The sequence below is a fragment of the Cricetulus griseus genome, chromosome 3 (assembly GCF_003668045.3).
Source record: "Cricetulus griseus strain 17A/GY chromosome 3, alternate assembly CriGri-PICRH-1.0, whole genome shotgun sequence".
NCBI lineage: Eukaryota > Metazoa > Chordata > Mammalia > Rodentia > Cricetidae > Cricetulus > Cricetulus griseus.
In genome coordinates this window covers 261782450-261800566 of record NC_048596.1, presented here as the reverse complement: position 1 = coordinate 261800566, position 18117 = coordinate 261782450, and the positions used below count along the sequence as shown (strand labels likewise).

General features: G+C 41.9%; 1 protein-coding gene across 3 annotated transcripts in view; it reads right to left on the bottom strand.

Moving 5' to 3' along the window:
* Positions 1-18117, bottom strand: part of Hivep1 (HIVEP zinc finger 1) — a 127088-nt gene that overhangs the window by 50748 nt on the left and 58223 nt on the right. For 2 of the 3 annotated variants that reach the window (XM_027410419.2, XM_027410423.2), the window contains exon 3: positions 7697-7750. The exons of the other annotated variant lie outside the window; for it this stretch is intronic. In XM_027410419.2, the coding sequence (XP_027266220.1) occupies positions 7697-7750 (54 nt within the window). The remainder of the gene's footprint in view (positions 1-7696; positions 7751-18117) is intronic. 3 annotated transcript variants of the gene reach the window in all.

The following is an 18117-nucleotide window of genomic DNA, read 5'->3' as shown; positions in this document are numbered from 1 at the left end:
ATGAATCAATGATTATGAAACGATATATCCAAAAAAACAAAAACAAAAAAAAACAAAACAAAACCTGGAAATTGAAATATTTAAAAGAAAAAGCACATACAAATCTCTGGCAATGTTCAGGAAAGGCTTAGTAAATGACATTGCATTCCTGAACAACTGGAGTGATGACTACTGAACAAGCAGTAACACAAGAGATGCTGTGAATTAATTTTGCCAACAAATGTAAAACCTCACAGAGCAACAATAGATCCTAAGAAAATGCAGCTTCTTGGAACTAACATAGCAGAAAAATACTTTGGCCCCATTGCTCTGAAAACTCAGAATGTTTCCAGAAACCACATCAAAGAGTCACTTAAGTATAAAATACACACACGCACACGCACACGCACACGAGATGGGGAATGTTCTTCTGTATATTTGTTTCTCTTATTGGTTAATGAATAAAACATTTATTGGCTGACTGGCCAGACAGGAAGTGACATAGCTGAGCAGAATCAGAATATAAGCAGGGACAAACAGGAAATCATTCTCTTCTCTGCAGAGATGCTGATCAGTCATCATGTAGCAGGCAAAGGAGCTGTAGGTCCAGCATTCTCCAGTAAGATAAGACCATGTGGAAATACATGGATTAGTAGTTATGGGTTAATAATTTAGACAGAGCTAACTAATAAGAAGCTCAAGTCACCGGCCAACAGCTTTATAACCAATAGAGCATCTGTTTGCTTCTTTGGGGCAGAGAAAGGTAGTGGGACCTAGCCCAGCCAAGAAATATTCATGTTACAGACACACATACACACACCACACATATGCACACATAAATATACAGAATTCAGATCACGTTCCTGAACTAGGCCCAACTCCCAGACAAAATCTGGGGAAAAGACTGCAAAAAGTATAAATCAGTATGTTTTGATCAAGGGTAGGACTCTTCAGTAAAATAGTTCAAAAAAATTGAATCTAGCAGCATGCTAAAAAAAATAAAAAGACTAAAATCTAATTAATGCAAGTCAGACTGAAACATAACGAAAGTATAAAAAACACAGGTTAACTTTATAGTTTCTGTTTTATGAAGGGCTGCTTTTAGACAGTAAACAATCTACCAGTGAGATATGGGTGCATTTTCTTTAAAGAACAAGGGAAGACTACATCACTATTTTGAAATGTGTTTGATGTGTATGTGTGTGGGGGGGGGGGTGCCATGGCATCCCTGTAGCAGTCAGAGAGCATCTTTGTGGGATCCTGTTATTTCCTTTCACTTCTATGTGGGCTCTGGGACTCGATGCAGGTCACCAGGCTTGCATCATGGGTCAGCAGCCATTGTAATTTGCTGACCCATCTCACTGGCCTACACACTACTATTTTGTCATCATTTTATCTAACCCAAGTGAATAAGGCAAAAAAGAAAAAAAGTGGCAATGATGTACAAAGCAAAATAAAACTTTGAGTATTCACAACTAGTATGACAAAAACATACCAATATATAAATTATCAGAATAAGAAATATTCAAGTGGATGATTAGATAGAAAGGTATCTATGGAATTATTTGGCATTTATTTTCCAACAAGAACTAAAAAATAATTCTTAGTAAAATAGAACTAAATGAATACCCCAATTAATTAAAAAAACAGTTAAATATAGCTCAGTGATACAATAAATTCAATGAAGAGGCAAAACTAACTACATAAAGTCGTCTCCCCCCACCACGCCCAACTCAACCATGAATATATGAGATCTCTATGAAGAAAGTGTAAGACATTAATGGCCACCAAATACCCTAAACTATGCCCATCTTTATGAGCAGGATACAGGACACAAAAATGGCTAGTTTGCCTCTCCTAACTCAAAATAAAAAAAAATTCAAAATGATTAACTTCTACATAATACTAAAATTTACATAGTTGCGTGAAAATGTCTTTCTACTGTCAAAGCAATCGGAAAACAAAACCTGACAGTCCCACCAGTGTTCACACACTTCAGTATCAGCACACACAGACAAACAGAACACAAAATCTAACGAACCCAGCTATACATCAAAACTGAAAAGCCACAGAGACAGAGAATCCAATAAATGCTTCCCAGACTGTGACACAGACATCTGCGCTTCCATGTTTATTACAGCATGTTTTTCCTAACAGCTAAGGAAGCGGCAGAGCTTTGAGTTTCAGGTGACTGTGTAAAGAAAATGTGACAATGCAGTATGCACCTAGTGGAGTACTATTCAGCAATAAAAAGAAGAAAAGCCTGCATTCGCAGTAACTTCAACAGAGCAGGAGGAACACTGTGTTAAGTGAAGTCAGCCAGGCACAGAAAAGGTAATTTATTTCTGTACGTCATCACTGGAGTGTGCAATCTAAAGAAGCAGATGTCACAGACATCGAGGAATGAACGCGGTTCTGAGACTGTGAAGTGGAGAGCAGCAGCAAGCTCTGTGAGGTACTGCCTGCATAGGAAGACAGCTGCAGGTAACAAGGTGTCTTTGCCCAAGTGATTGAAATGTTACACATATTATAAAGCACAAGCTACCCCAACAATGTGCCACCTGGGAAATTAATTCAATTCAATTATTTAAAAAGATCTTAAAGATGGTGAAAAGGAAAAATATCAGCAATGGTTACTCATCTGGAAAAAAATAAATTAAAAAACAATATTTAAAACAAACGTATTTTGAAATATTTTTACATTTATTTTGTGTGGGTATGGGGGGTGTGAACCACAGTGTAACTGTGGAGGGTGGAATGTACAATTTGTGGGGATCAGTTCTCTCCTAATGTCACATGGGTTGTGAGGATTGAAATCAGGTCATCAGGGTTGGCTGTAAGTGCCTTTACCTGCTGAGCCAAATCAGAGTTGTTTAAATGTATTTTTAAAATCAACTCTGAATAGTATTTTTAATCTGAAATGTAGAAATCTCCTAGAAGAAAATACGGGGGTGGGGCGGGGTGGGTAAGATCTTGTGGTAGGGAAAATGTGTTTTACTAGGAGCCAAACACCCAAACGACAAACCTGGGCATAGGTGCTGGCCTGTAGCCCCAGAGTTTGGAGAGCAGGGGCTGAGGAAGGCAACTCAAGTCAGGAATATATGTGTACTCAAAGGCAAAAGCTCAAGACTATAATCCTGGACCTGAGAGGCCAAGACAGCAAGACTCCCTGGGGAATTAGAAGCTAGATTTGGCTACAGAGCAAGACACAAAAGAGGGAGGGAGGGAGGGAGGGAGGGAAGTGCAGGGGAGCAGGAGGGGAAAGGAGGAGAATGGAACTCCAAACAGAATCACACACGGGATGGAATAATAGTTCTCCCCAGTATGCTTTGATAAGGAGAGGGAGCTCGGTGCTGTGGAAGTGTGTACAGACAGCGCTTCGTGCATTGCAGCAGGCAGATCCACATGAAAAGGGGGAAGACACGCCTAACACCAGCATTAGATTTCCTGCGAGACCTGCCCACCCAGGATGGCTGGTGTTACCTCCCGACTTTGAGCTCCTATAGCTGCCGCTGTAGCTGGACCTCAGCGCATCACTGGCAGCCAACTGATCAGACCACCAGTTCCCAGTGCAGAGGTTCTGGGTGCAGCACAACGCAGGAATAGAGCTTTTCTTTCTTTCTTTCTTTCTTTCTTTCTTTCTTTCTTTCTTTCTTTCTTTTTTTTTTTTTTTTGGTTTTTCGAGACAGGGTTTCTCTGTGTAGCTTTGGAGCCTATCCTGGCACTCGCTCTGGAGACCAGGCTGGCCTTGAACTCACAGAGATCCGCCTGCCTCTGCCTCCCGAGTGCTGGGATTAAAGGCGTGCACCACCGACGCCCGGCCTAGATCTTTTCTTAAATAAATCGAATGTGATCAGGTTTTTCTTTTAAGCTTAGTAATCAAAGAAGTTTTTTTTTTAAAAAAAAAAAATGAAACAGTGTTTTACATCCATTCAAACTGGAAACAGTGAGAAGAGCTGGGAAGAGCATCTTTCCGTGGGGTGTTAGTGCCCGGGGTACCACACTGTGCCTAGGCTTCATAACCAATGATTACATGTTTTACATACATGTGACAAATACCACAGAACACTATTTTAAAAAGTATTAATGCTGATTCAAGAACAGCATACGGGGGCTGGAGAGATGGCTCAGAGGTTAAGAGCACTGGCTGCTCTTCCAGAAGTCCTGAGTTCAATTCCCAGCAACCACATGGTGGCTCACAACCATCCGTTATGAGATCTGGTGCCCTCTTCTGGTGTGCAGATATACATGGAAGCAGAATGTTGTATGCATAATAAATAAATAAAATCTTAAAAAAGAAAAAAAGAAAGAACCAGCACACACACAAACAAACGGTGTGCTGATCCAAACCTGAAACCCACTAGACGACCAGCAGGAGGGTCACAACTTCCAGGTCAAACTGGTCATATGGGAAACTATCTCCAGAACAGAATGCAGCACTAACACAAAACAGCTAAGCAAAGAAACAGGATCCACCTCCTCCTAACTGATCTGCCTCTTACGTTCCATTACCATGTTGTTAAATCCTAGCTGACAAATACTGTGAGGCACAGTGCATGTTGAGCAAAGGATTGCCAGCCCACAGACTTCATCACCAAAGGAACCAGGAAACAAGAAGGCTCTAAGAGAAGAGTGCATGGACCCTGGAGAAGGGGAAGGAAGGGGCCAGATCTCCTGAGCTAATTGGAGCATGAAGGTAGGGGAGAGGGAGCTGGGAAAATGAGAGGGGGAAAAGAGGAAGGGAGGGGAGGAAATGGAGGAGCAGGAAGGTTGAGTCGGGGGTGGGGAGGGGAGAATAGAGGAGAGCAGGATGAGAGATACCATAACAGAAGGAGCCATTATAGGTTCAAAAGAGATCTGGCACTAGGGAGATTTCCAGAGATCTACAAGGATGACAAGCAGACTTAGTTTATGGCTAATTTAAATGTTACACTTGGAAATAATTCTCTTCTCATTCGATCAGGTGAATATCTCTGTTGTTCTGCGGGAAGCACATATTAAATACAATCTCTCTGGAATCTGCTTCACTGTCAGGTGGGAAATAAGGACCCAATTATGTTCTCTTCCAAATGATTAAAAAAGAAAGAGCAGACAGCCCCTGAGGAGGGACACAAGGACATCATGGGGATGGCACAACTATGTCATATTCACATACCTACCCCAAACTGATTAAAAATCAAAATAAATCCAAGTGGCTTAGATTTTACCATAAGCAGATAAAAAGAGTAAAATAAGTACATTAGCATAATTTAAGTCATTTCTTTATCCTACTGGCTTATGACTGACAAAGTCAGGGTCAATACTGAACATACATATATTTATCGCCCTTTTTTAAAAGATTTATTTTCATGTGCATTGGTGTTTTGCCTGCAGGTATGTGTGTATGAGGATGCCAGATCCCTTGGAACTGGAGTTACAGACTGTTATAAGCTGCCATGTGGGTGCTGGGAATTGAATCCGGGTCCTGTGGAAGAATATCCAGTGCTCTTAACTCTTGAACCATTCCTCCAGCTCAATTTAAGTCATGTCTTTATTCTATTGATTTATGACTGGCAAATCATGGTCTCTATTGAACATACTTGCCTTTGCTTAATCCATTAAAAAGTAGAAAAAAATTGTAATTTGGTCAATGAACAAGTTTTTGTTGGGTTTTGTTTAGAAAGAGCTGCACCTACACTGGCTCCCACTGAGCATCAATTAGTGACTCATCCCAACCAGCAGCACAGTGATGGGAGCAGGAGGGAGAAGCCAAGATCATGTGAGGACCATAGGGTCTTCAATGCACACAAAGCATTTCAGGACCGTTTGCCATGGGGAGCAAAGCAAACAAACAAAAAGATCAAAACAAAAACAGTTTTTCATGTCAGAAGTTCACAGACAAAGTGACATCATGATGGCTTACCATCACTAAAACCATGTGAGTCTGTCCTTTTATGGCCTCCTTTCATGGAAGGATTGGAGTTCCTTTATGAAAAATAGATAAGTCACCAAGAAATGAGACCTTAGCACTGCTCTTACACAAAGGCCTCTTACTTCCATGCGGAAGGGAAGCTGTTCTCTTTCACTAGCTCAGAACTTCTGTGTGAAAAAACAGAAGACTGCATCGTAGAGAAGGAACTGCCCTCATTTGTTATTCACACTGGGTCTGGCCTCAGAGCCACCTGCCAACTAGGACTGCTCAATTACTCGGAGGCTCATTGCCCAGTTTCTTTCTTCCAGCCTTTGTTGTCTTTCCTCCCTCCTCTCAGCATTTAGTTCACGTTTGTGAGAACTTTTTGGTCTGGAGAAAAGCAAGAAACACATGTGTTATTCGTTCTTCTGCACAGAGCTGCTTGTACCGCCCCTGGCTGTGAGCAGAACAGGCTGTAACAATGTCTGAAGGGGCCTCTCCTAACCCCACTGGATACTGTGGCAATGTGGGCAAAGGTGGTCAGGCACCTTTCAAGGCTACAGCATGGCTGTGGCAACCTGTATCCTTTCTGCAAGAATCACCAAGGGTCAGATTCCTGTCGGAGTTATTATGGAATTGGGATCGGGGGCAGGATTTAAGGAGAACACTAAGGCTGCAATGCCACATATAAACAGGTACAAAGCTGCTCTGAGGAATAGAGAATGCGAGATTACAAAACTCTTTTCTCTGAAATTGCCCAGTGAGTAATCAGTCTAGACTTAAAAGAAAGAAAAATAAAAAGAAACGAAAAAGAGAGGAAGGCAGGCAGACAGGAGACACACACACACACACACACACACACACACACACACAGAGGGGGGGAGGGGAGGGGAGGGAGGGGAGGGAGGCCTTCCACTGGGGTCTTATTTAGCTAAATTATTCTGTCAACTAGTCTACTCAAATTAGAAAATATAATAAGGAAATGTAAACACTAAATCATGAAAATGAATGTCTCACTCTCCCCAACATCAGAGAACCGCCACAATCTCTCCAAGAGACAGAGCTAGGACAGACAGATCCTACCCTCGCCCACGCAGCTCTCATGTCCTGCAGGTTCTAGAACCTAGAAGACAAGATACTTTCTGCCATGACACCAATATTTGCATATTATTTTGATTTTTAACACAAACTGTGGCCAATGTATACCCCAGAGTAACATAAACACAGTACAGGGATCTCTCTTACTCCCACTTCAAAAGCATGTATACAGAAACAAACCCTTCCAAACTTTCCAGTCCCGTGTTTATACATGTGTTTATGCATACACATGTCCACATATGAAGCCACAGTCCTGATTCGACTGCTTTCATAAAAATTAGTTTATATGCTATATTACAGGGTTATTTCTTACTTAACAAAGCCATTAATATCCTTTGAAATAATTAACATTTTGTTAGAAAGCTGCATGATTTTCTCTAATCAAACATGCCTCTTACAAACGTTCAACTGCTCTTCAGCCTCAGACTGTGTGAAATGTCACTGCTTTCTGTCATTAGACCAGATCACACATGGGGGTCATGGTGTCCACACGGTCTATGCTATTACATGACAGGGTCCAGCAGCACTCTCAAAGGAGCTGCATCTGCTTTTCATATTCTCAGCACCAGGACACTGGTAGGAGAGAAACAGTGCTGGGAGAGGTGCTGAGACTGCCCATGGCGTCCACACAACATCAGCACCAGCTTCTGGAGGAAAGGCTTTGATTGGGAGAGATGTCTGAGCATCTTTGCAGGAATGAAGTCTACACAGGGCTGGTTTTTAACTTACCTTTTTTGGAAACTTCTGCCCCATTAAGCTCTTTTTGTGCTTCTTCAATTTTGTCTGGGAGAAGTAAAAAAGAAAAATCACATCAATCCTAACAAATAAAGAATATGGTAAAACAAACACATCAATTTATTTGTGAAAAATTTACTCTTAAAGTAAGGATACTTCCCTTAAAATCTGCAACTTTAGCCAATCTGTAGTTAGAAGAGCTTCTTTTAATTAATGTCTCAAGACAAATTACTTCACATTCCTTCATTCAATAGACAAGGTCTCATGTAGCCTGGGCTGGCCTCAAGCAGTGGAAGAGAGTCTTGAACTTAGGATCCTCCTGCTCCCACCTCCAAAGTGCTGATTTCCGGCCCACACATCCACATTCACTTTACTTGGTGGTAGAGATTAAACCTGGGTTTTATGCATGATGGGTAAGCACTCTACCAACTGAGATATACCCAGCCTCTTACTGTATTCTAGATACTCAACTATATAGCTAGTAAGTATTTTTATAGGCTAAAAGTATATCTAAAAATAATAATTTCTATACATTGGAAGTGAATCCACCTGGGACTTGCTAAAAACAAATGCTTACCAGATTAGGATTAGTACCGACTACACCAGATGGTGTTGTAGACTAGATATGGTCTGAGTGTCCTTGAGGGACTGAGTGTCCTCAGTGGGACAGTGTTAAAAGGTCCTGAAAAGTGAAAAAGTGAGAATACTTGTGTGTGTGGGGGGCGGGGGATCTTCTTTAGAACACAGGGAATTGCCCTCAGAGGGACTGAGGTAGCTCTCACGGGATCTGAATCAGTTCTTGAAAGAGATGCTGTGAAGAAAAGCCTGGCTATTCCCTAGCCCAACTGACTTGTCTCGCATGGTCTCTGCCTTTGGTGTGTGATCCCACCATGAAGAGACTCACCAACACATGATCTACCATGAAATGCTAGCTCATGGGCTGATTTGGCTGAGGCCAAACTGGCTCTCGCAGAGCCAGCATTATACTATTTAGGGTTTTATTCTCCAAAATAGTAAACAGAATAAACCCTTTTCACTTAGGAGTATCAGCCTGAGTATTTCATTAAAGTAAGAGAAAATGAAGTAATACCAAGACAAAGCTAATGAAAATCTGAAGGCAATGATGAACTGAAAAGCACTGTGACAGAATATTGTCTGTCCCTTGATAATGTCATAGCAGATCTAAAAAGTAAGAGGACTTGTCAAAGAGATGGCAAATAGAAAAGGTCATGGAACTACTGAATATGCACAAAGCTCTGACAGGCAGGAAAAGCCCCCAAGCAAAAACACCTGGGCCACGCAGAACTAGACCTAGGAGTAAAACAAAGCGCTGGGGTAGGTAGGACTGGAGAAGTAGCTCAGTGGTAAAGTGTTTGCCTAGCCTACACAAAGCCCCTGGGTTTGATCCCCAGCGCTGCAAAAACAAACAAATGGACTTGGATGTTGTTTCAGGACAAGGAAGGAAGGGAAGTGTGTCCCCAGGGTCTGCTGTTCACCAGTCTGGGCTCTAGGCAAACTAGGTTTTATGAATATATCCATGTTCAGCTTTGGTAACAATTAATTTGAATTCTGAAAGGCTGTACAAATTTGATGGTGATGATGGTGGTGGTAATTCATTCAAGTACAATGTCAGTCCGGGTGCTTATTATAGAAGGCACACAATTCCCAGGGTACTAAGCTATACTCTATTGAACACGGTGCCAACCACCACATGACTTTAGATATCTCATCAAAGAATAATTTAGATAAATGTTCTACAATGTTGTGCCAATGGGACAATAGCCTCTGCCACACACTACTAGCCCCAGAACTGTCCCCAACACTGACCCCATCACTACTAGTCAAGGAATACCTGGCCTCTGGCACAGGACTACATAAATCAAAGAAGCATACCCCAACAGGACCTTTCACTTCTATTGCAGCTTCCCCTCCTCCTCTCCTGTCAGAAAGGCAGAACTCAAACCATCTTCAATTCACTGACCAAACTTCTTGCAACTGCCCAACTGGTAATCTAGGCACAGTGGGGGCCACAGAAGGAAGGAGGAAAACTAGTGTGTGCCTCAAACCTTACACTACTTTTCCATCCTGAGGAACTAAGGAACAAATACATCCCCCAGAGCCTTGTCCTGTTTGTTTTCCCCTAGTTATCAGACTCAAACTGTAACTGAAGAGAGCTTTAGAAACCTGTAAAATAGGACAACAGTTGTCATTTACAGACCAGTTATTTGTCATGAAATGATGAGTTGAAAGTGAAAGCAGACTGTGCTCATGCATGCATGCCTGTACACACATTCTAAATGCAAAATAGAGACAGCTTGGGGATAGAGCCGGTTTAATGCATGCAAGACCCTTCACATACCCCAAGCATAAGAAGAAAGGACTTTGAGAATTTTCCACAAAAAAATGATAAATATTTGGGAAAAAATGGATATTTTTAGCCTGATTTTGAACATTACACAATGGTCACATATCTAGAAACAGCATGTTGCTGCCCCACAAATGTATAATTTATATAGTTTTATGTACCAGCTAAAGTTGAAAATAAATAAATTTAAGAACAGTGTGAAAAAGTAGACCCAGAATTAAGCATAAGTTTTCTTTAAAATGCAAAACAAACAAACAAACCAAAGGCAAGGGTGAAATTTGTATAAATACAAGTGACAAAAGAATAAAGGCTATTTTTAACAAAATAAAGCATTAAGTACAATGTTGACATTCAAACTATAAATAAATAAATCATGTGACTTGAATACATAGCCCTCAAGAAACATAAAAACCTGTTTTTTAACCAAAGAACTATTATTACTCTGCCAGCAATTCATCTAAACCTTAGTAATAAATAATAATGTATATATTTTATATATTCACTGTAGTAATGACTGCAGTTTCCAGAGTTTATGCACACATAATTTGACATTATTTAAGAAAAGCAACTTTTTTATTAATAGACTAAACTGTAGCTCAAAGCAACAAAACTTAAGATTTAACAAATACTTAAAGAATGGCTATTTAGGCTACTGAGGCTGGCCACCTCTGTGTGGTTATCTAGGATACCAAGGTTGGCCACCCCATGTGCATTTCATATAATTTCTTATAAAAAATGACCTTGGCATCTGATCACAAAATATTAGTTTTCATTTTTCAATTTTCAGTTGCCTTCTTTCTAGACAATAATGCCACACAAATTTGCAAACTTAGAACAACTACATTCAGTAGAGCAAGCTTTTACCTGCCTCCCAGTTCAATAGGTGAACAAAATCTTGGATTGGGGAGCTATGAAAGCTTTGGCTTCTGTCAATTTTCACTGAATATACTCTTCATATTTAACTTGTGCTTTACAATTCTCCTTATAAAATATTTTCAAAACAATCTCTGAAATTTCAGATAGTGGTTATTTTTTCTGTGTTTATAGTTTATACAAGATAGTTTGCCAATATTTAATGGAATATATACTTTTCACTATGACTCAGAGCAAGAAACAGTTTTACAATTCTATCCAGAGAGAGAGAGAGAGAGAGAGAGAGAGAGAACAATAATAACTCAGCAACAAACATTTCCACATCTCTCTCTCTCTCCTTTGCATCCCTTACTATTAAAAACAAAGTCATGTCCCTAGCACATTCACTGCTGGATGTCAAGCAACAATTTGGCGCCATGACGAAAGGGCGCGTTTGCCTACGTATCTTCATCACATCCTTACTAAGTCAATGATGAAACTGAACCACGAAGGAGGAAAACCTGTGGACAAGTCTGTGACAGGCTTTCCGGGGTGGGGAGACCCAGCCAGAGGTGGGCAGCAACATTGAATGCACTAGAGTCACTTAAGAGAGAGAGAGAGAGAGAGAGAGAGAGAGAGAGAGAGAGAGAGAGAGAGAGAGAATCCCCTCTCTCTGCTTCCTGACCACACAGGGTCACCAATGGTCCTGCCACTCGCAGCCATGATGGCCTATGGTTCTCCTCAACCATGAGACAAAACAAACTTTTCTTCCCTTCAGCTTGCTACTGTCAGATTTTGGTGACAATACAAAGGAAAAATCAAACAAACAAAACAAAAAAAAAACCTAATGTAATGTCCCAGCAATAACATCTTACAATGGGAAGAGAGGGCAGTGAAGGGCTAGAAAGATGGTTTATTCAATTCTAAGATAGCCCCCAACCTGACCTCATCACCATCACGGTGACACAGGACGGAAATCTCATAATGAGAGTGACACATTCAGGGTTTAATTTTGTCCATATCAGTTCTAATGCTGAGCTCTTGCTACTTGGGTTGGCCCTACAGTCTCTAGACCCTAATGTCCTCACTCAAAGTCAATAAAATATTAAAAGTAGAACCTAATAAACTGTAAAAAGGCACCTGTTTTCTATCATCTGACTGATATCAGCACAGTTTTTACTACTGGATGCAGCTCCTACATCCTTCAATATCTGTCAAAACATGCCCTGGTATCATCTTCGGACTGCCACAGGTACTTCAATGACACCAGACAGACCATGGGATAGCATCATCAAATGACAAGGCACACTTAACCATTTGCATGTACTCTTCGACACAAGGAACATTCTTAGTCTTTGCTAACCCCTAACCTAGTACACCTGTGGTTACAAGCAACCCCTCTTAACTTACAAGCTCCGTACCTACATGACCTCAGGACTGACCTATGTCTGTACAGAAGAGAACCCGCTGTGGGAATGTCCAAAATGGAATTCTAGACTACTGATGTTTCATAGTACAGAACTGTGAAATAAAAGAGAAAAGCCATGAATCTAACTGTGTGTGACACATTTGACAAAATGGGGAAAACAAAAAAACAAAAAACAAAAACATCATGCAGTTATCCAAACCAACACAAGAAGAAAGCCTGACCAGATGACACCAGAGAAAACTAGAACAACAGAGAAAACTAGAAAAACAGAGAGCTGGCTTTCTTTTTTTGGGGGGGGGAGGTAGGGGGGCTCTACGCCCAAGGACTTCTGATATCAAATTCTTTCAAAATTTAAAGAAAACAGCATTTTCTAAAGAATTCCTAAAAGGAAGATTCACAGGTGTTCCGACCCACTGGACATGCTCAACTGCTAAATAATTTTTGTAGCAGTAGCAGGACAAGGAGGACAAAAAAATGACTTGCATAATATCCGAAGCGCTCTTGATTAAATCACATCTGTCCTTACACTTAACAAAAGTCTCAGTACTGGAGAATGAATCACTTAGCTTCTCCAAATGGTCCTTAAAAATCCTAACTCATGGAAGATACTCAAGATGTATTATTAAGGAAAGATGATGTGCCACAAAGACAAATGTGAACTAGGTGTCAGTGCATAGGCAGGCCCACCACACATAAACACCAAGACACACACATCTGAGAGGGGCCCATTAACATTTTCATTTTACCACTTATATTTTCTTTAATTACTAAATTACCTATAATGAGTAGGAATATAAAAATACAAACAAATTCGATAGAAATGAATACTAACAATGCTAAAGTACAATGATCATAGATCCTAGATTACAAATTTACAGATCATATGAAAAGTTGCAGGATAATTTCTAAAATGTAGCAATATTACATGTTGGGCAACCCTAATCTTAAAATCTAAAATGCTACAAAACTTGAAATGTCAGTGCTCAAATGTTTCAAATTTTGGGAGCATTTATAATTTTTTTATTCAGATTTCAGACTGCTCTACTTGTAAAGTTGATGCAAATATCCAAATATCTCCAACCTTAGATGTATGAAACACTTCTGGGCCTCATTGTTTTTGGATAAAGGATACTTAACTATCCATGGCTCAACATATCCAGAATATATTCATTTGCTCCTGTGTACCAGTGCAAGGATGCCCAAGGATGAAAAGTACTGCGCTGAAGAAACTGAGATACATAAATACGCAAGTCCTAAACTGTGGGGGTGACAGCACCCACAGGGGAGGGGCATTCAGGCTAGTGAGCATCCAGAGCTTGGAAATGCAAACATTCTACTGGGGGCTGGGGTGGAGGGGGCAAAGAAAAGCAGTTTGGACACAGAAATCTAGAAAGTAGATGCAAAGAAACTGAATTCAGAGAATTCTTAGAGAAATGGTAGTTAAAACAATACAGAGTTCCTCCATGCAGAAACAGAACTCTTTAAAAAGACTCCAACTGACCACAAGATCGTAGAAACCATCACTCGTTTAATGAGGATCCCTTTAGGAAAACAAAAGACAAACAACACCAACAACAAAACAACTAACCAAGACAAGGGTCATTTGTTCAAAGAAAGCATTTTACAGTTGAATAACTAGTAGTGCCACTGTGATATAGTAAGTGCTCAGTGAATGTCTACTGAATGCATAAGTAGTTAATCAATGGTTAAATGTTAACTCCCAAAGTCACAATACCGTCTTGTAGGCTTCTACAAGACCTACTGAATCAGACACTCCAGGGGTACACATTTTAAAAACTTTGGGAAATGATTTTTATGGGTAACCTACACTTCAGCTAAGAATCACTGGCAGCTTCAAGAGAGAGAGGCAAAAGGGGATTGGCCAGAAAAATTAGGAGAATCTGATGGGATTTTTGTTTGCAGACATCAGAGGGGAGTGTCGTCAAACTTTTAGAGATGCTCCCAACGGATGGCACAGTTGGAGAGGCCACCAAGGGTACTTTCCCAAAACATCTGGGATACCAAGAAGCATGGAAAGTCATAGCAGGGGGAGAGGTGAGCACAAGATAGCTAACAAAGGTGGCAAGGCAGAAATGACTTTCAAACCACAGGGCTGAAGGGAGGAGTAAGAGTAAGGGGTGGAAAGAAACACAGACTCAAGGGAAGGTTGTTAAGCTCCCTCTGCTCTGCCAAGGCATTTTGGAGGTCCACAGGGAGGAGCCAGGCTGAGTGGGTGTGAGAAAGGACATGGGAATGGGAGGGTGAAGCTGGAGAGAGAGAAGGCAAGAGCCCGGGCACTGTGCTTGTCTCTGAGGCCACTTGAAGGATGGAGGGCAGGCAGGTGTTGGAGGGAAAGTCCACCGCAGGAAGGAGTTCCCATTCAACTGCCTCAGCATAAGTGTCTACAGAGAAAAAGAGCCTAGTGAGTGGTAGAAGGGCTAGGAGGCAATGAATACAAGGCCTATCGATGATGAGAACCAAGACCTGAGAGATTCTAAGGACATAAAAGCACTGGGTCTCAGACCCAGGGCTCTGCAACTAGAAAGTTCATGGATATTTGCTGACTCCGGTTCGTGTATGACACAGCTTCATATCTGAGAAGCACTGGAGAATAAATGAGGAGGGTGTTTTGTTCAACATGAAGGACAAAGAATTCAGTGACGTGACGTTACCAGGCTCCCACGACTACCACTTGCACATGATGGGCAACATATGGGAAGGAAGTGATGAAGGAGATGTGGACCTCTGGGCAGGAAGTTAAGAAGGTGGGGTGGACCCCGGAGATCTATTAATCTCTAGTGAAGGGTCCAAAGGCTTTATGAACATGGAGAATGACTGTGAATGAAGTAGAGATGGGCTGAGTGGGCACAAAAATGCCTTTCCTGTGAAAAACAGAGAGTCACAGAACAGAAAAGAATAGTCTTTGTGAACCACACTGCCCTGAAATTTCTTAGTAGAAACACCACATCAGACACTGTCTGCTCACCACACCTTTCACCAAGTCTGCCTGAGAGAAAAGCAGATATGGGCGGGCTACACCATGCTTTCAAACTTAGGCAAGTTAAATGCACAGCCTGACTTCCCTGCTATAAAAACCAGTCAGGGACAAGTAAAAATGCACTCAGACACACCAAACACACTCTGGTAAGCCATCTAACTGTTTCTGACCCTTGATAAATATCTAATTATTCCCATGGAGACTGCAATCACTCTCTCCACTCAGTGGCCTTGATCAACGGAGTAGGAACTATGGAGGCCACTGTGCTTAAATATCCCATTAAGTGGGGAGGGGACATTCTCTAATTTTTAAATTATTTTTAATTTTTTATTATTTGTTTATTATATTAATATTATTATTATTTGAGACAGGTCTCACTAGGCAGATAAGGCTGGCCTGGAGCTCTCCACTCTCCTGCCTCAGTTGCTCAAGAACTGAGATTACAGATGAAGGGTCATAACCCACTGGAGCATCTGGCTCTGGCAGGCTTTGCCATTCCTTCTGCCTTGCTAAAAACCATTAGATGGCATTCCGAAAGCTAGCCACCAAGGTCTATTTACCTTATTTGCCCAATCCCTCCTCCTGAGGCTGACTGCCAAGGTCCAACAATCAGAAGCCCCTTTGACTCACCTAATTAACATGTCTAATTAAAATTAAACACTTCATCCTAACATGAAGTTTCCCCCTTAATCTTTATAAACCACCATTTGCCTATGGGCCTCATCTGTCTCCTCTCTATCCAGAGGCGGTCCGTTGTTCCTCTGGGACTAATACCCCTGCCCTCTTTCCATTGTCCCCTTCCTCTTTTTCCTCATCCTCTATCTCTTTTACCACTGCATCCTAGCCCATTCTAACACAGACCCCCTACCCTTCTGCTGTTCCCAAGAATGACACCTGCAAGGTCTGCCTGAGTCAGAAAACAGCCACATTAACTTTTTTCCCTGCTTAATAAATGACCTCTCTGGGAAAAACAGATGTTTGGGGGTGACTTGTGGCTAATCTGGAGTCCAGGAGGAAGCCCCCACTGTTCGGAGACCTCCAAAAGACATATGGTATCACACTGGCAAGGAATTCAAGTACCTTTTACCCCACAGAGGATTCTACGAAGACAAGAGGCAATCTAAGACAAGGCTGATGTGCTGGCGTGGAGTGGGGAGCAGAGGCTCTTACAGAGGAGACAACAGAAATTGGCAGAACCAGTCAAGACACTGGGAATTCTTTCACATTTTCTTAATCTTTATACCATAATTTGACAACTGCTCTTCAGCTGAGTCAATTCTTCATACACCACTTTACACAACCCTCCTCTAGGGTAAAGAGACACACGAAACCACTTCTCAGGTATTGAGCCTTCATTTAGCAATGACCACAGCCATCTTGTAAATGTGACTTGTGTGCCACTTCCTTATCTCCTGGCCAAACAGTATCCTCTTCTCTTGTAATCCTCCCCAGGATCAGGATCCCTAGGTGGGGGACATATCAGCCAGCAGCAAACAGCCTCTTATCACAAGGGTGCTCCACGGTGTTCCAGGACCTCATATCACCACAGACACAAGGAAGCCTACATCTGTAAGTGGGGAAGGAGAGGTCGAGTGTGCAGGCAAGAAGAAACTGTGGTGGTCATTCCCTGGGTTTACATAACAGGACCCACATACACGGAAGACTCTGTCGGGAAGAAGGTAACCATGTTCCTTCGAGAACTAGCTGAATGAAAAGTCTGACATGTGTTTTCTTTCTTTCAGTAATGAGCATTTTTAGCATTTATTCACTGTGTTGGCAGTGATGAGGGTACACTTTCCTTCAGGAAGCTCTGCCCCCACCACACACTAGGAGAGAAGACATGATGAGGTGTCTTGGAGCATCTACCCAGGTTCCTGTGCTACTGAACATCCTAGCTGTGGCGATAAACATGCCTTCTCTTCCGGTCTCGTGCATGGCCTGTTGCAAACACATGCGCAGAATGGGCTCTATGTTACCGGTTACAGGAAACCACGGTATCTCTGTGGGCTAGCCTGGACCCCTGACCTGACAGAAGGCACTACACCTAAGGGGGAAAATAATCTGAGAGGCAAACCACTGATGTGAAACTTGATTTATCTCATGATGTGCTTGTATTGGGACCAAGGACATGTGATCTGGTTAACAACGCTTCCAATGACTGACCTGAAGAAAAGCAGCTGCCAGTAAGAGCCAGCTGAGCTCCTCCCAGGCTCTGGCCTCCTCACTGATACCTGGGATCCCTTGAACAAGAACCACATCTATGGACAATTTACAGTTCCAGTTTTCTGTGTGCACATCTGACACTCTCAATAGGCCTCTCTCCACGGGACACAGAGCTGTTGATTACATTCTCATTAAAAACCACTTCCATTCCTTGAACCACTCTCACAAATAACTGAGCCAATGTACATATGACCTTTACCATGCTTAGGGGCTGGTATCTGCTATGGCTTGAATATCTTTGCCCCCTCTGAAATTCATGTTTGAAACAATCTTCAACGAACAACAGTGGGAGGTGCAGGCTAATGGCAGCTTATTCATGTCATGCAAGCCACCACAACAGGGCTTGCAGAGGTAGGTTTGCTTTTTCCCACTCTAATGAGACATGTAGACAGGGCCCCTGTGGACTACAGTGCAGTAAGGTGGCCTCTGCAGGTGCCAACACCTGGTCCTCATCTCCAGCCTCCAGAGCTGTCAAACCCACACCCCATATCTTCATGAATCACCTGCTTCCTGGTATTGCCCTACAGAAGAAGGACACCACTCTCTGT